Here is a 21,710-nt window from a genome sequence, read left to right as displayed (position 1 = left end):
TAAACGGAAGATCTTTTAGAACAGAGATGAGGAGAAACTTCTTTAGCCAGAGAGTGGTGAATCTATGGAATTCATTGCCACAGAAGGCTGTGGAAGCCAGATCATTGAGTGTACTTAAGACCGAGATAGATAGGTCCTTGATTGGTAAGGGGATCAAAGGTTACGGGGGAGGAGGCGGGAGAATGGGGTTGAGAAACTTATTAGCCATGATTGAATGGCGGAGCAGACTTGATGGGCCAAATGGCCTAACTTCTGCTCCTATGTCTTATGGTCTAATTAAAAAAAACGTAAGTCCTTCAAAGCTTCAAAAACAAAGAATGAGAGATTTTCCAAATTAAGGTTCACCATCTTGTTCCTACTCACTTGCAAAATCTGCCCCCTTGGTTACCAAATTTATCTTGAATCTCCCTTTTTGACTGGTCAGCAATAAGCTGCTTGACCATTTCCTGTGGCGTCCCATCTTGCTTGCTGGCATTGTCCTCAAGCTTGTGGAGCATCGTCAAATACTTGCTCTCAACCTGGCAGTATTTGGCCTCCAGAGCAGCACACTGCAGTGAGAAAAGAAAAGTCCCTGAACATCGAAAACAGACACAAAAAAAAGTAGTTTGCACATTTAATTTCACAACAGCCTCAGTTCAGGTGGAAAATAAGGCTTTAGTGCTGGAAGTAAACAAAAGCCCTAGCGACTAAGAGTTTTGATGGAGGAGGTGAGGGCAAGCTGTTTCCACTGCCAGAAGGGTTGGTAACCAGAGGACACAGAGTTGAGAGAATTGGAAAAGGAATCAAATAGAAGATTCCGAATTTCTTTCTCAACACAGTGAGTTGTTGCGATTTGGAATGCGCTGCCTGAAAGGGTGGTGGAAGCAGATTCAGTAGTAAGTTTCAAAAGGGGAATTGGGTAAATATTTGGAAAGGTAACATTTGCAGGGTTATAGGGGTGCTTGGGGGGGGCGGGAGGGGAGTGCATTCGGGGAAGGGGGTGAAATGTGGGATTAACTGAATAGCTCTCTCTGGGAGCTGCCAAATGCATCAGAAATTTCCGCCAACTCCAGCATGATGCCACCACCAAACACATCTTCCCTTCACCCCCCTGCCGGCGGTATTCCGCAGGGATCTTTCCCTCCGGGACACCCTGGTCCACTCCTCCATCACCCCCTACACCTCAACCCCCTCCCATGGCACCTTCCCATACAACCACATAAGGTGCAACACCTGCCCCTTTACTTCCCCTCTCCTCACTGTCCAAGGGCCCAAACACTCCTTTCAAGTGAAGCAGCATTTCACTTGCACTTCCCTCAATTTAGTCTATTGCATTCGTTGCTCCCAATACGGTTTCCTCTACATTAGAGAGACCAAATGCAGACTGGGTGACCGCTTTGCAGAACACCTTCAGTCTGTCCGCAAGCATAACCCAGACCTTCCTGTCGCTTGCCATTTCAACATTCCACCCTGCTCTCATGTCCACAGTCCTTCCTTGGCCTGCTGCAATGTTCCATTGAAGCTCAATGCAAACCGGAGGAACAGCAGCTCATCTTCTGACTAGGCACTTTACAGCCTTCCGGACTGAATATTGAGTTCAACAATTTTAGATCATGAACTCTCTCCTCCATCCCCACCCCCTTTCCGATCCCCCCCCTTTTTTCCAATAATTTATATAGATTTTTCTTTTCCCACCTATTTCCATTATTTTTAAATGTATTTCCATCCATTGTTTTATCTCTACCTTTTAGCCTATTCCTTCACCCCACGCCACCCCCAACTAGGGCTATCTGTACCTTGCTTGTCCTGCTTTCTACCCTTAATTAGCACATTCCACAGATAATATCACCACCTTCAACACCTCTTTGTCCTTTTGTCTGTGACATCTTTTGGTTATCTCCACCTATCACTGGCCCTCCATCCAGCTCTACTTGTCCCACCTCCCCTTAAACCAGCTTATATTTCACCTCTTTTCTATTTTTACTTAGTTCTGTTGAAGAGTCATACGGACTCGAAATGTTAACTGTGTTCCTCTCCGCAGATGCTGCCAGACCTGCTGAGTTTTTCCAGGTATTTTTATTTTTATTTTTTCAGGAATTCCTTTAGTTGACTTTAATGACAGTGGGGAGGGTGTGGCCATGGAAGAGCTGAAGGAGGAAAGATGTGTTTTTTTTAAAAAAAGCACTAGATATTCTGAAGAACCTGCGGCAGAAGTACTTTTTTCAGTTGTGGAATCGGTGTGAATTTTCAACGTATCAGATGGCAATGGGAGGAATATCTGCAATGCCCCACCAGGCGGAGACATCTCACACACACTCCATCCTTTCACAGCTCTCCCTCAGACCTTCCCCTTATAACCAGCTGCCATTCATAGAATCGGCAGCACAACTTCCCAGGGAGAAATTGAACATCCTCCCTGAAAAAACAGCTGTATTCATTAGCTAAGAGATGATGGGTTTGCCCTTTATCTGTATTGGATTTCATCTTTCATAACTCTCCCCAATGGAAAATTGTGGCCAGCTTTTCCCACAATTTGTTTTAAATTGGTAGTGCAACACCCCCACCCCCCTCCCCCCCAGCCCAGTTTTAGTGTCTTTTTTTTTTAATGTGGGCATCGCTGGCATGGCCTGCATTTGTTGCCCACCCCTGACTGCCCCTGGAACTGAGAGGCTTGCTAGGGTCATTTCAGAGGCCAGTTAAGGGTCAACCATATCGCAATGGGTCTGGAGTCACATGTGGGCCAGTCCAGGTAAGGACAGCAGATTTCCTTCCCGGAAGGAACATTAGCGAACCGGTTGGGTCAGGAAATCGTTTCATGATCACCATTGCTGAGACTGGCTTTCTATTCGAGATTCTATTAACTGAATTTAAATTCCATTAAATGGGATTTGAGCCCCAGAACATTAACCTGGGCCTCTGGATTACTCGTCCAGTGACATTACCACTACACCACCATCTCTTCCTGTAATGCATTGAAATATAAATCTATTAGATGGATCAGAAATAATAATGAGATCCTGATTCAGATCCCAAGAGGACTTCACTTAATACATCTCTCCATCTGAGGGAGTCTAAGACTAGGGGCTGTCAAAGATAGCCAATAATAAATCCATTTGAGAATTCAGGAGAAAAATCTTTACCAAGCAAGTGACGAGAATGTAGAACTCCCTACCTTAAGGGGTAGTTGAGGTGAATAGCTATAGATACATTTAAGGGGAAACAGATAAACACATGATGGAGCAAGGAATAGAAGGATTTGCTGATAGGGCACGATGAAGTAGGGTGGGAGGAAGCTCAAGTGGAAAAAAATCAAGAAATATTCAAGGAAAAAAGGAGACAGAAAGTTGGAATCTAATAGCCAGTTAGCCTAACATCTGTCATTGGGAAAATGCTAGAATCCATTATTAAGGAGGGAGTAGCAGGACATTTAGAAAATCATAATATAATCAGACAGAATCAACATGGTTTTGTGAAAGGGAAATTGTGCTTGACAAATTTAGTAGAGCTCTTTGAGGATGGATGTAGGGTAGATAAAAGGGAACCAGCAGATGTAATGTGTTTGGATTTCCAAAAGGCATTTAATAAGCTGCCACATACAAAGGTAAGATAAAGGTAAACACAAGATAAGAGTTTATAGTGTTAGGGTAATACATTAGCATGGATAGAGTTTTGGCTAAATATCAGGAAACAGAGTCAGAATAAATGGGTAATTTTCTGGTTTGAAAACTGAAGCCATTGGGTGCCACAGTGAACAGTGCTGGGGCCTCATCCATTTACAATCTACTTTAATGACTTGGATGAAGGGACTGACTGTATCGTAGTCAAATTTGCTGATGATACAAAGTTAGTAGGAAAGCAAGCTGTGAGTAGGCTACAAAGAGTCTGCAAAGGGATAGAGATAGGTTAAGTGAGTGGGCAAAAAATTGGCAGATGGAGTATAATGTGGGAATATGTGAGGTTGTCCACTTTAGCAAGAGGAATAGAAAAGGAGAGTATTATTTAATTAGACAGAGGCTGCAGAATGCTGCGCTCCAGAGAGTTCTGGGTATCTTTGTACATGAATCACAGAAGGCTAGCAGGCAGTTACAGCAAGTAATTAGGGAAGCAAATGTAATATGTTGGTCTTTATTGCAAGGGAATGGGGTATAAAAGTAGAGAAGTCTTGTTACTAACGTAGAGGACATTGATGAAATCACACAGAGTACCGTGTACAGTTTTGGTCACTTCACTTAAGGGGGTATGTACTTGCATTGGAAGTAGTTCAGAGAAGGTTCATTAGACAGATTCCTTGAATGAGGTGTTCGTCTTATGAGGAAAGATTGAACAGGTTGGACCTATACACACTGGAGTTGAGAAGATTGAGAGATGATCTTCTTGAAACACATAAGATTCTAAGGGACCTTGACAGGGTGGATGCTGAGAGGATAATTCCCCTTGGTGGCGGAATCTAGAAACAGGGGGCACAGTTTAAAACTAAGGGGTCGCCCATTTAAAACTGAGATGAGGAGGAATTTCTTCTCTCCAAGGGTCGTTAGTCATTGGAATTCTCTTCCACAGAGAGCAGTGGAGGCTGGGTCATTGAACATATTCAAAACAGATTTTTAATCTACAAAGGAGTCAAGCGTTATGGGAGGGGGGAGGGGGGTGGGCAGGCAGGAAAGTGGAGTTGCAGCAACAATCAGATCAGCCATGATATTATTGAATGACGGAGCAGGGCTGGAGGGGCCGAATGTCAAGTCCGACAGCCATTCCTCATTGCCCCTTCAGAAGGTGGTGGTGAGCTGCCTTCTTGAGCTGCTGCAGTCTGTGTGGTGAAAGTACCCCCGCAGTGCTGTTAGGGGGCTGTTCCAGTTGCAATGTATACCGTGACCTGTTCCACTCACCCACCCCCATACCTTCAAAGCCAGAGCCTTCTCCCGATCAGCAGTGGCCTGCCAAAGCTTGGTGACTTGGTAAATCTCGGAGTTTAAGAACTTGTTTTGGACTTTGTAAGCTTCTTGATCATCCTGTCAAAAATAAAATCCCAAAATATTTGAAATGGGCGACTTCAAAGTAACAACGGTTTATTTTTTTTTTAAAGTGAAGAAATGTGGCTGTACTTTCAAACTTCAAAAATTATGCTTTCTTGAGAAAAAAGTATGATTCATAAGCCATCAGAATAAGCATTGATACAGGTACTCCAACCACTTCAAGTTTAAATATGTTCCTGCTGCTTTTTATCTTCAAATCCACAGCAGCTTTCAAACTAAACGTAATCTCCTCTCAATAAACACAGGGATTTGGGATATGCGATAGAGTGAAGCCCCCATTTGCATTCTGCCTCTCATTAGGTAAACAACAACAACAACAGTGCCTTTCATGTAATAAAACATCTAAAGGCACTTCATAGGGGCATCAACAAACTAAATTCGACACCGAGCCACATTAGGGAATATTAGGGAAGATGGTCAAAAGCTTGGTCAAAGAGGTAGGTTTTAAGGGGTGTCTTAAAGGAGGAAAATGAGGAGGAGAGGTTTGGGAGGATGGGGGCTGATTTTCAGAGTTTAAGGCCTTAGCAGTAAAAGACACAGCCACCAATGGGTGAAGCAATGTCAATCGGGGATGCGTAAGGGATCTCGGAGGGCTGAAGGTGGTTGCAGAGATAGGAAGGGCCAAGGCCATGGGTGGGCTTGATCACATATTTGAAATCAGAGTTGCGCAGAGGCCAAAATTGAAGGAACTCAGAAATCCTGGAAGACCGGAAGAGATGGCAGAGATGAGAAGGAGTGTGGACACGGCCTCTACCAATTTTACCTGATACATCGAATGATCCAAGTCACATTTTACCTATGGATGCACAAAAGGTACATGTAACGTTGGTTCATCGCTTCACCATTGATGGCCGTGCTTTCCGCTATTTGGACCCAAAGCGTCAGAATTCCCTCTCTAAACCTCTCCAACCCTCTCTCCCTTTCCTCTTTTTTGAGTTTCTTAAAATCAACTCTTTGACCAAGCTTTTGATTGCTAAATCTCCTTTAGGTATCAGCTTTTGGTGGACAATGGCTCCTGTGAAGTGTTTTGCAACGCTTCATGACATTAAACAGTCTGAAAAGGAGAGCTCAGGCCGTTCAAGAGTGAAGCTCAGAAACACTTCAACGCACAAAGTGTGGTAGAAGTTTGGAACTCTCATCCGGAAACAATTCTGGATTTATTGTTCATTTTAAATCTGATATTTAAAGGCGTTGTCAAGGGACTTGGGGCAATTGTGGAGTTAGCTGGAAGATCAGCCACAATCGCATTGAATGGCAGACAGGCTCAAAGGGCTAGACGATCTTCCCGTGTCCCTACATAAGTGCCAGTTTGTGTCGTCATCAGCAATACCCAATCACCTTTAAATGTACAATTTGCTCCTCCAGTTTTCCAATGGCCTCTGTGGTGATTTTATCGCAGGTTTCTGGGAGGCAGCTTTCGTTGGCCATCTGCTGGGAGAGTTTCAGGATGACCTCCTGCTTGGCATGGTTTTTCTCCATCAGCAGCTGAGCATGTTGCTTCATCTCCCCGGTGAGGTCCGTCTGCATGCTCAGGCTCTGCTGCAGCTCTTGCTTTTCTTTCTCAAGCACGCAGGCCCGGTTTTCCAAGTCGCGGATCTGCCTCACTTTGTGCCGCACCAGCTCCAAGCGGGTGGACTCGTCAGCGGAGAGGTATGTGTTACAAGCCCTCTTCTCCTGCTGCGCGGCCTCAAGAGCCTTGTGCAAGAGCTTGACCAGTTCCTATCACAATAATCGGCAAATGTCAGCAATCAACTTTCTTACTCTTGAAACAAAAAAAGGCCCTTAGGCAATCTCGCAATCCCAGCTCAAAAAGAAAAAAAAATACAAAATGAAATAAACACTGGAGAGAGTGCAGAGAAAGTCTACCAGGACGACCCCAAAAATAAGGAATGTTAGTGATGGGGACAGGTTAAGAAAAATCAGTAAAATTCGGAAATGATTGGTACTGGTCTGAACTGGAGTCCCACTGTATGGTGTACAAGATCAGTTCAGACCAGTGCCAGTCAGTTCCCAAGTTTTACCGTTTTTTCCTTCTGGATGAGGATCTGGGATTGATCTCTGCTTAAAGGAGAAGGGCAGACGGCCATTAGTTTTTGGAATTCTCTCCCTCACCGACCCACTGCTCTCTGGGAAAGAGGATTCCAAAGACTAATCACCCTCAGAGAAGAAATTCCTCCTCATCTCCATCTTAAATGGCAGACCCTTTATTTTGAAACCGTATGTCCTAGTTCTAGAATCCCCCATGAGGGGAAACACCCTCTCAGCATCTACCCAAGCCTCCTCAGAATCTTATGTGTCAAATGTGAGTAATAGGAGCAGAAGTGAGCCTGTCCCTCGAGCCTGCTCTGCCTTTCGCTAATGACCAATCTTCCACCGCAGTTCCCCTTTGGCAATTGCCACATCTCTCAAAAGCTATGATTCTCAGTCTTGAACATACTCTGCAGTTCTGCAGCCTTCTTAAACAGGACACATGACAGAAAACTCACTGCGGTGTCTCATGGCCCTGTGATGCAATGCCATAGGAAATGATAAGTGGTTTCAATATTGTCACCATTTCCATCTTATTTTAGAGATATTACACATTGGATGGAAGGTGATGATGTGCAATTTGAGCCATGGGTTTGTATAAAACACCCACTTGGACAAAGGGGAGATGGTGACATAGTGGTAATGTCAATGGACTAGTTATCCAGAGGCCCAGGCTAATGCTTTGGGGATATGGCAGCCAGTGGAATTTAAATTCAATTAATAAATCTGGAATATAAGGCTATTCTCAGTAATGGTGATCATAACGGCTGTCATCATTTATTGTAAAAACCCATCTGGTTCACTAATGTCCTTTAGGGAAGGAAATCTGCCATCCTTACCCAGACTACATGTGACTCCAGACCCACAGCTATGTGGTTGACTCTTAAATGCCCTCTGAAATGGCCTAGCAAGCTGCTCAGTTCAAGGGCAATTAGGGATAGGTAACAAATACTGGCCTTGCCAGTGACACCCACATCCCATGAAAGGAGAAAGAAAAGGAAAGAGATAAGAATTATTCCAACAGGAATTTATGGCTACAATTATACAAGGGAAGAAGGATTTGCACCTTGGAATATCTGGAAGTGCATAGATCACAGCTGACATTCTGGCGATGGGGTACGGTAGCCCAGTGATTACGGGACAAAAGCAGCATCAGCTGAAATTCCAGCATGAGAAACATTTCCGTTATGTACTAAGTGGTTGACATCAGTCATTGCTCAGTGGGTAGCACTCTCTCCCCTCTGAACCTGGAGGTTGTGCGTTCGAGTCCAGCCCCAGAGACTTGAACACAAAACACAGGCTGACACTCCCAGTGCAGTACCAAGGGTGTGCTTCACCATCAGAGGTGCTGGCTTTCACTTGAGATGTCAAACTGTGGCCCCACCCGCCCTCAGGTGGACATAAAAGATCCCACGGATGTAATTTTGAAGAAGAATCAATGTACTCTCCTGGCTCTCCTGAGACCAATATTTATCCTTAGCCAATGTCACTGAAGCAGAAGATCTGGTCATTATCTCACTGCGTTTTGTGGGAACTGGCTGAGAGCAAATTGGCTCCACATTTTCTACATTCCAAAGCGGCTACATTTTAAAAATTGTCAGTAATGTGCTTTTGGGAGTCTACATAAAAACCAGTTCTTTCCTTCAATGTCCTTGGAGGGACTGACAAACCATCCAAAGTGAAGAGAAAAAAATTGCAGTGAAATAGGGAAAAGGAAGTGACAGTGGGACTGACTGGATTACTCTTCAAAGGAGACGACACAGTCTTGATGGGCCAAACGGCCTCCTTCCGTATTGTCCTGGTCAATGATTCTATAACCCTTTAGAAATACAAGTCAGATGCTTTTTGCCGTGATTTCAGTAACCTTGTACTAGGTGCTGCCATTACAGGAGTTAACAAGAGTAGGTTGCCTTACCCTCTGTGCATTAAGCTCATTGGTGAGTCCCAGGACATCATTATGTAACCTGGTGGCCTTGTCAGGGGCAATCTCATCCGTCACAGTGTCCTTCCCCGGAGTCATTGGAGTGCTAGTCTGTCGAATGGTCAGTGACTTCAAACTGCCCACTGAACATTTTTGAAATGGAGTGTTCTGTTCTTCCTGCTGTGTGTCCTTAACTAAAAGAAAAGGCAAACATGAGCCCATTACACATTACTGTACACACTGCATCTGGAGGGCAACTCAGTAAGGTCACAGTTCCAATGTTTGTTTGCTGCAATTGGGGAATTTTAACCTTCAGCCTCGCATTGGGAGTACATTTAAAACCACCATCACTGGGTTGACCTCCATTTCAGCGGAAAATCAGGAATTTCCCCCCATCTTTTCATAGCAGGCATACCAGTATTTTTATAGGATGATACAGCACAGAGGAAGGCCATTAGGCCCATTGAACTCATGCTGGCTCTTTGAAAGAGCTTCCTCACCTGTAGTCCTGCCCCCACCCCCCAAAAAAAGCTGAAGGAGTAAATACTTTTGTCTCTGATTCAGAAGTTTGTGGGTTCCAGTCCCATTCCAAGGACATGAGCACAAAATCCAAGTGAACACTCCAGGTGCAATGCCAAAGGTGTGCTGCACTGTTGGAGGCCCTGTTTTTCAGGTGAGATTTTAAACCCTCTTAGGCGGAGGTAAAGATCACGCAGCACTTTTTGAAGAAGAGCAGGAGAGTTTTCACCGGGTGTCTAGCTGACATTCATTCCCTCAATCAATATCTAAAACAAATTTATCATGCAGCTGTTTGTGGAATCAAGCTGTGTGCAAATTGGCAGCCATGTTTTTACACTACAACTGTGACCATACTGCAAAAGTATTTAATTGGCTGTCAAGCGCTTTGGGATGTCCTGAGGTCATGAAAGGTGCTATGGAAATGCCATTCCTTCTTTTCTTTTCCTACTAATCTAAAAAACTAGCAAACGTTTGAGTGGAGAAAGTTAAAGTCATGTTTAACGTCAATCAAGAGTTAACTGTGACACAGAATCACTTAATTGCTAACAAAATGGGCATCTCCAGCGTGGGACAAGGAGGGGCTAAAAAAAAAATCAATATTTAATAGAAACAGCATTGAAGTTTTATTTTACACTCAGAATAACAGAATTGCGAGTATCCTTTGATAATGGACATGTTTTTTTTCCCCTAAAGTCCCGCCATCACGGAAATATAAAAGGAGAACCCACCACTTAGTAACTCAATAGGGTGGAATTCAAACATCAGTTTTAAAATGCAAGTTGCTGGCAGAGGTTTTTCTTTGCTTGGTCATTTTCCCAAATATTTCAGAAAGCACTTGAACGTGACAAGCCAATCTTTCACAGCAAAGCTTAATCCCTTCTTTGCTCAGAGCTAATCCCCTGCTTCTCTTTCCAGACATGGAGCGGATTTGTTTTGTCCGATATTCGACAAATTAGACCAGAGGGAAGACCAGAGGAAATGGTGTATTGTTACCACACTGCCCTGGATCATTGGTGAACACTTCTTGTTTGTGTAGCAGAGCATTATAAAAGATGTTATGATTGCCAGGGTTATGAGGAGAGCGGAGTGATCCACAGACCACGGGATGCTATGTTCCAAGGTGAAATTTACTCTCTCATTGAAAAGACCAACGTAAACTAGACACCCCCATCTACTGCCAAAAAAGCTAGATACGTAGAAACTAGCATCCACAGAGCATTGCGAGTGAACAGTTCAGGCTCAGGATTAAGGACCAGCTGTGCTCCGAAGAAAACCCAAGTGATGATGTTGAAGTGGCTTGGTAAACTCCAAATCAATGATCACGGAAGCTGCCAATCATGAGGGAGGCAGGTCAAGATTAAGATTCACAGAGGCCTTGAAGGTGAACCTCATGAAACGTTGCATGCCTACCATGGACAGGGAGAAAGATGCACACAGAAGAACTACCTTGGGGGTCAATCTCAGGCGGTGGTGTTGCTTCTTTCAGACAGCAAGGAGTACAGGCAGCTACGGACAAACAGCAAGCTAGAAAAACCAGGCAGTCCCAACAACATCAGACAATTAATCCTTTCTCATGCTGCAATCAGGTGCCATAGCCACAGTCAAAAGCACAGTGGTGACTTCACACACTCAAGAAATGGCCGCTGTTAATAACGAAGGGAAACCAATGAGAGCAGCCAGAGGATCCACAAATTAGAAGACACAGATTTATGGTAATTGGCAGAAGAACCAGAGGGGAAATTTTTACACATTATGTTACGAACACTCTGCTTGAGAGGGCAGTGGAAGCAAATTTAGTAGTAATTTTCCAGAAGAGAATTGCATTAATTCTTGGAGAAAAATAAATTTGCAGGATCATGAAGAGAGAGCAGGGGACTAAGACTAATTGGATAACTCTTTCAAAGAGTTGGCACATGGACAAGAGGTCCTGGTAGCATATTGGCTATGTTACTGGACTCATAATCCAGGAGCCTGGATTAACGCTCTAGCGACAGAAATTCAAATCCTACCACAGCAGCTGAGAATTTAAAAATCAATCAATTAATAAATCAGGAATAAAAAATGCTGTTCACATTAATAATTATTATGAAACTACCAGATTGTTGTAAAAACCTATCATGGGGGAAAATTGGCTGTTCTTGCCCAGTCTGAGCCTACACATGACTCCAGACCCACAGCAATGTGCTTAATTCTGAAATGTCAAAACAAGCCATTCCTTTTTTTTTTAATTATTTCATGGGATGTGAACATCGCGGGCAGGGTCAATATTTGTTGCCCATCCCTAATTGCCCTTGAGAAGATGGTGGTGAGCTGCCTTCTTGAACTACTGCAGTCCATGTGGTGTAGGTCCACCCACAGTGCTGTTAGGGAGGGAGTGTCAGGATTTTGACCCAGCAACAGTGCAGGAATGGTGATATAGTTCTGCGATGAACTTGATGTACCATACAGATTTCTCATTTGAAACAGATAACTTTATTACAGAGTTCTTTTAGAAGCTACATACTCGAACCAAGTCCAAGACTAGAAAGCTCCGCCCCCAGGGTTACCCACACTTAGGGCTCATTTGTCAGAACAATCATGTGACCCCTAAAGGCAATAGGAAAGGTTATACCTTCAATAACTACAAGTTCCAAGTCAGGATGGTGAGTGACTTGGAGGGGAACTTCCAGGTGGTGGTGTTCCCCTGTGCCTGCTACCCTTGTCCTGCTAGATGGTAGTGGTCATAGTTTGGAAGGTGCTGTGTAAGGAGCCTTGCTGAGTTGCTGCAGTGCATCTTATAGATGGTACACACTGTTGCCACTGTGCATCGGTGGTGGAGAGAATGAATATTGAAGGTGGCAGACGGGGTGCTGATTAAGCGGACTGCTTTGTCCTGGATGCTATCGAGCTTCTTGAATGTTATTGGAGCTGCACTCAATCGGGTAAGCGGAGAGTATTCCATCACAATCCTGGCTTGTGCCTTGTAGATGACAGGCAGGCTTTGGGGAATCAGGAGGTGAGTTAGTCACCTGTTGTAGGTGGCTCATCATCACCTGGTCAAGGGAAATGAACAATGGGCCCTGCCAGCACTACTCACAGCCCAAGACAAATAAAATACAATGGGTCAAATGGCCTCCTTCTGGACTGTATCATTCCATGATTTTAGCAGAGGAGGGGGAGAAAAGGTTGTACAGGAACTATCGACAAAAGTCCACTTATGATTTTATAGTGCTTGATAAATTATCAATAAAACCAGAAGTCTCAACCTAGACAATAAAGGCAAATGATTCATTGTGTAAACTGTCAGTATTCACAGACTTTGGAAAACAGAATCTGCAGGAGGCCCATCAGAAGATCCTGGTCCCAGAGTCCAATATTTCAGTCATAAACCTGTTCTTATGCCAGGTTTGGCCTCAGGACCTTAGTGGTCTAGCGACAATGACTCTCAAGCAAATTATTAATTTTCAGTCTAAAGGTTAAGTTAATATTTGCTGCCTTAACACCTTGCAAATCTGTTTCCTGGTGAGTGTTTTTTTTACTATCTATCCATATAAAAAGCACAAGATTGTAGTGATATGTTGTTCATAAATGGGTACTTTCCAGGAATATTCCTTCCAAAAGATGTGGTACATGCCGTCTTCAGCCCATATTGAACCAGTTAAAAAAGCAAACAGAGACAGATAAATCAATCAGTCACAAATGACTGCGATCCCCTGGGGTGAGGAGCTCAGCCAGTTTTGGAAATATAAACAGATTAATTTTTGTCTGTAAGTGTGCCTGCTGTGTGCATGCAAGGTCCCACCTGATAGATCTCCTCCTTTGGTCTGGGATAGATCTTCAGCCATCTCATTAGGTCCCTGACTGACTTCCTCAAAACACGTCCTATTTTCCCTGAACAGCTTGCTTCCGGAGAACTGAAAGACGGCTTTAGAACCAAAATTTCTGTTTTCGGGAAGGGAACAAACAAAACAACAACAAAAAAAACCCACAATGCAGTGGTGATTAGTGTAAACAAGTCTTCAGTGAGTGAAGGGCAGTGCAGCAGATCCACTACCTAACAAAAACAAAGGATTAAAAATACAGCATGAAGTGAATCTGATTTTAGGACCTATCAAAGGCATGCATTGTTAAAACAAACTGCAAGTAAAGTCACAAGGCCATTTGTGATGTGTGTGTGTGTGTGTGTGTGTGTGTGTGTTGTAAGCTGTTTTTGTGACAATTCTGCACAAGTTTAAAATACCTTAAAACATTTCCAAGTTTGAGTTCAGTGTCATCATATTCTATTGGCGCTAAACTTGCTTAGGGATTTTCCACTTTAGATAGGAGCATCACAAAACCATGCTCAAAATATTTACAGCACAAAAAACAGGGCATTTGGCCCAGCTGGTTTATGCTTCACACCAGCCTCCTCCCTCCCTACTTTATCTCACCGCATCAGCGTAACCTTCTATTCCTTTCTCCGCCCCCCCCACATTGTTCATCGAGCTGTCCCCTTTAAATGTATTTGTGGTATTCAGCTCAACCACTCCCTGTGGTAGCAAGTTCCACATTCTCACCATTCTTTGGGTAGAGAAGCTTCTCCTGAATTCCCAATTGGATTTATTAGTGACTGTAATGCACATGGGTCATGCAGGGTTGGGGGAAGAAAAATAAAGCAACAAGTTTCCCACTCCAGCCCCTAACACAGTAACACCTTCTTGAACATTCATGTATGCATACATCGGGTCACGGTAGCACATTGGTTATGTTATAGGATTAGTAATCCAGAGACGCAAATTCAAATCCCAACACGGCAGCTGAGGAATTTGAACTCACATAAATTAAGTAACTGCCAGATTGTTGTTAAAAGGCCATTCTGGTTCATAAATATCATTTAGGAGAGGAAGTCTGCCATCCTTAAGTGGTCTGGCCTATATCTGACTGCAGATCCAATGTGGCTGACCCTTAACTGCCTCTGAATTGGTCTAGAGAGCCACTCAGTTGTCAAGGTGGCTTCTCAAAGACAAGGGGGAAATGTCAGTCTTGTCACATCCTGTGAATGCAGGATCAGCTCAACTAATCCATAATCTACCTCACACAGCTGACTAGCTTGCCTGTACTTGCTAACGCCTAGACCTACTTGAGTAATGAAGTCAAGAGCCATTGCAAATATTTGAACAGTAGGTCAATACTTGCAAGGAGGGGCAGGGGGTGATAAACATTTTTTATGAAGATGTTGCCCCTGTGAACAATAAAATGTCCAGTGGGAGTCAATGAAATAAATATCAAATGACATATTCATAATTCAGCCCAAAAAGGAGGCTATTTGGCCATTGTGCATCTTCTGACTCTTTGAAAGTGCTATCCAATTCGTCCCACTCCACAAATGCTCTTTCCCCATAGCCCTGCCAATTTTCCCTTGTCAAGTGTTTATTTGGACTCTCTTCTCACAGAATTACAAAATTGTTACAGTGAAGGAGGAGGCCATTTGGTCCATTGTGTCTGTGCCGGCTCTCCAAATGAGCGATTCACCCAGTGCCATTCTCCTGTCTTCTCCCTGTAACCCTGCACATTCTTCCTTTTCAGATAATAATCCAATCCCTTCCCGAATGCCTCAATTGAACCTGCTTCCACCATACTCTCAGGCAGCGCATTCCAGATCCTAACCACTCGCTGTGTGAAAAAGTTTCTCCTCGTGCCTCCATTGCTTCTCTAATCAATTACCTTAAATCTGTGCCCGCTGGTTCTCAATCCTTCCACCAATGGGAATGGTTTATCTTCTGTCCAGATTCCTCTTTATTTTGAGCACCTCTATCAAATCTCCTCTCAACCTTTTCTCCAAGGAAAACAATCCCAAACTCCCCAATCTATCTACGTAACCGAAGTTCCTCATCCTTGGAACCATTCCCTTTTTGAAAGTTACTGCTAAGTCTGCTTCCCCTGACTTTCAGGCAGCGCGTTCCAGATCACAACACAGCTTGCTGCGTACTCTTCTCATTCCCCTATCAAAAAGTATCGTGACAGCAAATACTCACTGGATTTCTGTCCCCAGGTGCTTGAGAGAGATGTTATGCAAGGTGGTTGGCTGCAGTGCGACTGGTAGAGAAGCTGCCTCCACTCCGACGAGACCAGTGGGCGTTTTCACGGGGTCCAAGAATTGGTCCGCTTCCTCTGAGGAAAGTGAGAACGTTTTGTTCCCCCTCATTAATAACGTGTAAGAGTGACCCGCTTGTCAGCAGTGCCAATCATTCCCAACATATGCTCGCTGAAATAAAAACAGAAAATGCTGGGAAAACTCAGCAGGTCTGACAACATCTGACCCGCTGAGTTTCCAGCATTTTCTGTTTTTATTTCAGATTTGCAGCAGACGCGGTGTTTTGCTTATATCCTTGCTGAAACTTAGCTTGCTGCTGCCATTTTGAAGAAAAGTTTTCCACGTTATTTCATAACCCAAACCACACAAAGGACCAAGGCAAGAATTTTACCCCTACAACAATGACCCCTAGAATAATCGCCTTAAAATCAATGTGTAGCTTGTGACCCGTCAACTTTTGTTAATGCGCACGCATGAGGAACAATGTTACATAGGATATACAGGACCAAATCAGGCCATTTGGCCCAACCTGTCTGTACTAGTGTTTGTGTTCCACTCGAGCCTCCTCCCATCTTTTCTCATCTAAATCGACCATTGTAACCCTCTATTCCTTTCTCCCTCATATACTTGCTTGGTTTCCCCCCCTAAATGCATCTATGCTATTCATTCAACCACCCCTTGTAGGAGCGAGTTCCACATTCTCACCACTCTCTGGGTAAAGACATTTCTCCTGAATTCCCTATTGGATTTCTTGGTGACTTTCTGACATTGATGGCCTCTGGGTTATGCTCTTCCCCACAAGAGGAAACGTTCTCTTTGTATCCACTCTGTCAAAACCTTTCAGAATTTTAAAGACCTCGATTAGGTCATCTGTCAGCCTTCTATCTTCAAGAGAAAAAAATAGAGACCCAGCCTGTCAATCTTTTCCTCATGCGTTTGCCCACACATTTCTGGTATTATCCTCGTAAATCTTATCTGCATCCTCGCCAGTATCTTTCTATCCTTTTCATAACCAGAGCTGCACACAGCGTGGTCTAACCAAGGTTCGATACAGGGCTAGTATAACTTCCATACTTTCCAGTTGTATTCTTGTAGAAATGGAACCCAGTGCTTGGTTTGCTTATTTTTAATGTCCTTGCTACAGCACAACTGCTAGCGATTGATGTATTTTTATTCCTCCACCCCACCTAGACTCACACCCTCTGTGGTAATGTGATGTGTAATATACCTTTAAGAAGAATGTTATAATGGAAGATCACAAGATCTTAGTATCCAACAGCAGAGTAGCACGGGCTACCTCTGTCGTTAATAGTCTGTAGTCAGTAGTTAGTAGTAGCAGCAGTAGTGTAGGGATAGAGTTTGAAGAGTAAGCACATGTTTAGTTGCTGCTGAGTATCCTTGTAAATTAACACAGAGTTTCTACCTATGAAGTGGCTGCTACTCAACTCGATCATTATCACCAAATAGGCCACCCCTTACAACAAGCGTGCAAACAGGATCCAACAAACCGGCAACGAGGGTTGAACAAGTTAAAAAGAAGCAAGCAAGAAAAACGAAATCAGCACTGGACCTCGCACAGCAATTGTAAGTAGAAGTTCCGTTCAAATCGTCAAAGTAGCTCCCTCATCATGCCGCAATTCAGAAGAATTGATCCTTTCGATCCAGCAATGCGCAATTGGTCCCACTATATTGAGCATCTCTCATTGTTTTTCCAAGCAAATGAGATTACGGATGAAGAGAAGAGGTGGGCGATTCTCTTAAGTACATGTGGGAATAAGACTTATGACTTGATTCGAAGATTGATGGCACCCAGTGCCCCAGACTCGAGAAATGTTGATGATTTAGCAGATCTGGTGAAGGACCATTACCAACCTAAGCCCTCAGTAATGATGCAAAGGTTCAAGTTTAATTCAAGAATTAGAGCCCCAGGGGAGACAGTTACAAGCGATGTGGCAAGCTTTAAGCAATTAACGGAGCATTGTGAGTTTGGTACATCCTTAAACGATATGCTTAGAGATCAGTGAGAGGTGTGAATGAGGACATGATTCAAAAGCGATTGTTATCCGTAACAATTTTGGATTTTAAGAAGGCACGAGAGATTGCACTGACAATGGAAGGTGCTGTTAGAGATTCAAAAGCGATACAGGGAGCGCAAAATGCTGCTACCCTCCATATTGTGCGGGAAGTCCCAGCCAAAAAGGGCACGAAAATGCAATACTCAACTGAGAGGCAGAAAACAGCCTCCGTTTGCAGGAAAATGAGAAAAACACAAGACAGTGTAAGGAAAGAGTCAAACAGACTTTTAAACAAAAGAAAAAACCAGTGAGATCTACAATGTAGAAGAGCCCGAAGGAACAGATTCAGATATTTATTCATTGTATAACTTGAAGGTTGTTGGACAAAACCAATCTAAGTAACAATGAGAGTGAATGGTAGACGTATTTAAGTGGAAGTGGACACAGGAGCTTCCAATAACTGGGGAACATACCTTCAAATATCTGAGCAATGGGGAACATCATTTAAATTTGGAAGAAAACACTGCCCAATTAAAAACATACATGGGCGAAGACATCCAAGCCAAAGGCATAAGTATTGTAATTGTTAATTATGGGAGCCAAGGTAAAACTACCCTTGATGGTAGTGACAGGCGAGGGACCAAACCTTCTAGGGCAAAACTGGCTAAAAGAGATCAAGTTGGAATGGGCTGAAATTTTCCAGTTGAGAGCAAGCGGGTTACCAGAACTAGCACAAAAGTACCCCACAGTCTACAGGGGCGAACTTGGGAAGACCTAGGGACTGCAGGCATAAATTCATGTGGATCCAAAGGCCATCCCCCAATTCATGAAGGACAGACCAGTACCTTATGCATTGAGAGAAAAGGTCGACATCGAATTGGACAGAGTAGAAAAGCTGGGCGTTATACAACCTGTGCAGCTTTCAGAATGGGCAGCGCCCATAGAGTTCTTAAGCCCAACCAGAGCATCCGAATTTGTGGAGACTACAAATTGATGGTTAATAAAGTCTCTAAGCGAGACAGATACCTCATACCAAATATCGAAATCCTGTATGCCAAACTGGCAGGTAGAACCACTTACACGAAGCTTGGTATAAGTCATTCATATCAACAATTAGGGTTAAATAATGCCTCCCGGGAATTCATCACAATTAATATCCAGAAAGGGTTGTACCAATATACTCTATTGCCTTTTGGCATCTCCTCAGCTTGCACCATCCTCCAGAGAATGATGGAAAGTTTACTACAGGGTCTGCCCCAGGCTGTTTTCTATTTAGATGATGTTTTGGTGACAGGGTTCATTGAAAAAGAGCACATGGCAAACTTTGAAGAAGTCTTAAAACGTTTCTTGCAAGCTGGAGTGTGTTTAAAAAAAGAAAAGTGCACATTCCAGGCAAGGGAGGTAATCTATTTGGGTCACCGGGTAGATTTACCTGGTTGAGTAAAACATGAGAGACATAAGAGAGGCACCTGCGCCAAAGAACACCTCAGAACTCAAATCATTCCTAGGAGTGATCAATCATTATTGACTGTTCTTACCAAATTTGTCTACAAAACTCTTTTCCATTATAGAACCACCCATCACACAACAACAGGTATCACACCTGAGGAACTATTGGTGAAATGCCATCTCAGGATGAGATTGAGCTTAATAATGCCAAATTGAGGGAAGGTGGAGAGGAGTAAGGAAAGTCAGAAAACCAGACATGACTGGCATAGTCATGAGAGAAAATTTACCATGGGAGAAACAGTATACATGAAGAAATTTGGAGAAGGACCAACGTGGTTACTGGGTGAAATAAGTGCAGTGACTGGACCTCTATCTTACCAAGTGGAGGTGGAAGGCCGAGTTGTATGGATACATGTGGATCGTCTGAGGAAAAGAGAAACTATGCACCAAGAAATGATGCCGCCAGTGTTCGCAACCAGGTCAGCGTTTCCTGTTGAGAGAACTGAGCCCAGTTCAGACACGTCTGTTGGTCCTTCCAAAGTGGAGGATACAGATCTGCAAGTGCCCACCGAAGCACCTGATGATCAGACACCTCCAGGAAAAGAAGTTCCTGACAAGGCATCTGAGGTTGTAAAGCTGAGGCGTTCTACATGCATAAGGAAACCCCCAGAAAGACTGAATTTGTAAATTACTTATCAGTGTAAATATTTTACTATTTTGAGAAGACTGTAATTGTAAAAATAAAATATATTTCTGAGTAAAGGGAGAGGTAATCTGATGTGTAATATACCTTTAAGAAGAAATTTATAATGGAAGATCATATGATCTTAGTATTCAATAGCAGAGGAGTGCAGGCTTCCTCTGTAGTTAATAGTCTGTAGTTAGTAGTAGTGTAGAGATAGAGTTTGAAGTGTAAGCACTTGTTTAGTTGCTGCTGAGTATCTTTGTAAATAGACAAAGTTTCTACTTATGAAGTATCTGCTATTCAACTCTATCATTATTACCAAATCGGCCACCCCTTACAACAAGCGTGCGAACAGGATCCAACAAACTGGTGACTAGGATCCAATACCCTCCAAGTAATAAGTGACCTCTCTATTCTTCCTACCAAACTGTACTACCTCATGTTTATCTGTGTTGAACTTCATTGGCTAATTATTTGTCCATTCTGCAAGTTTATTAATGTTCTCCTATACTGCGTTGCTGACCTCTTCAGTACTGACTATCCTCCCCAATTTGGTGTCATCTGTAAATTTAGAAACGTCCTGGGTACTTGGGGTATGAAGACGGCATTCTAGTGTACTGGATAGACGCTACCATTAGGGTCACTGTAGATACTGCTTCTGAACATCCGCATACAGGGGTCATTCCAGTGGGTAGGTTGATACCCAATGTATATTTTTTAAAATCTTGCATTTATATAGCATCTTTCACAACTTCAGTGTATTGCAAAGCACTTTACAGCCAATAAATTAATGCATAGTATTTATAACCCAGAAACAGGCTGTTCAGCCCAACAGCTTCATGCCAGTGTTTATGCCACACCAAGCCCACTTTTGAGGTGTAGTCACCATTGTAATGTAGGAAACACTGCAGCCAATTTGCACACAGTAAGATCCCACAAGCAGTAACATGGTGATGATCACAGATAATCTGGTTTGGTGATGTTGGTTGAAGGAGAAATATTGGCCCCAGGATACCGGGGAAAACTCCCCTGCATTTCTTCAAAAAAAATGGCCATGGGAGCTTTCCTATCCACCTGACAAAGCAGACAGGGCCTCAGTTTAACAGTTCATCTAAAAGATGGCATCTCTAACAGTGCAGCACACTCTCAGTATGACACTGGAGTGTCAGGTTAGACTTTGGGGTCACATATCTGAAATGCGTCTTGAACCCACAACTTCGAACTCAGGGGCAAGAGTGTTACCCAGTGAGCCATAGCTGGTAATGTACTGATGCAAGGAAGACATCCAGCATAAAAGAACAAAACTGCAAGTTATGAATAGGAAAAATAATGTAGCTTAGTGTTGTTAATATGTTAATACAGTTTGCACTAATGTTAGCATTGAACACATTCTGCTTGCACTAACTTACTAGATGTCCAAACGTATTTATAGTTCAGCACCTCAATTCTGGTTCTCTTTTATTCTGATGGTCAACAATGGATCTGTTTTTATGCAGTTACAGTGCCACTTCCTTTTCTGAAAATAAATCCGCCTGTACTTCAAAACGTAACAGATGGTGAGAAAACCACCTCAACAATCTACCCGTCGCAGATGCATCTGTCCGTGACCGTATTGGCTGGAGTGGCCACTGCACAGTCTTTGTGGAGGCAAATTCCTGTCTTCACACTGAGGATGCCCTCCATCGTGTCAGTCACGGCAGTCATACTAAACGAGATAGATTTAGAACAAATCCAGCAACTCAAAGCTAGGCATCCATGAGGTGCTGTGGGCCACCAGCAGCAGAAGAATTGTATTCAACCACAATCTGTAACCTCATTCCTGGCATATCCCTCACTCTGTCATTACTATCAAGCCATGGGACCAAGCATGGTTCAATGAGGAGTGCAGGAGAGCATGCCAAGAGCAGCAAGAGGCATACCTAAAAATGACATGCCAACCAGGTGAAGCAATAACACAGGACTACTTGCACGCTAAACAGTGGAAGTAGCACGTTATTGACAAACCTAAGCAATCCCACAATCAATTCCGTCA

The 21,710-nt window shown here is 43.4% G+C and overlaps 1 protein-coding gene across 5 annotated transcripts in view; it reads right to left on the bottom strand.

Annotated features, from left to right (window-relative positions):
• Positions 1-21,710, bottom strand: part of tbc1d2 (TBC1 domain family, member 2) — a 69,830-nt gene that overhangs the window by 15,108 nt on the left and 33,012 nt on the right. For 3 of the 5 annotated variants that reach the window (XM_041186671.1, XM_041186668.1, XM_041186669.1), the window contains 6 exons: positions 15,471-15,606; positions 13,259-13,398; positions 8,953-9,152; positions 6,348-6,728; positions 4,875-4,985; positions 364-548 (listed from right to left, as the gene is read on the bottom strand). In XM_041186671.1, the coding sequence (XP_041042605.1) occupies positions 364-548; positions 4,875-4,985; positions 6,348-6,728; positions 8,953-9,152; positions 13,259-13,398; positions 15,471-15,606 (1,153 nt within the window). Of the gene's footprint in view, positions 1-363; positions 549-4,874; positions 4,986-6,347; positions 6,729-8,952; positions 9,153-13,258; positions 13,399-15,470; positions 15,607-21,710 lie in introns of those variants that run through there. The other 2 variants (XM_041186672.1, XM_041186670.1) reach the window with 2 other exon arrangements.

This window comes from Carcharodon carcharias, chromosome 4 (assembly GCF_017639515.1).
Source record: "Carcharodon carcharias isolate sCarCar2 chromosome 4, sCarCar2.pri, whole genome shotgun sequence".
NCBI classification, from domain to species: domain Eukaryota; kingdom Metazoa; phylum Chordata; class Chondrichthyes; order Lamniformes; family Lamnidae; genus Carcharodon; species Carcharodon carcharias.
Note: the sequence above shows the minus strand (reverse complement) of the source record. Positions and strands in the feature narration are given on the sequence as shown.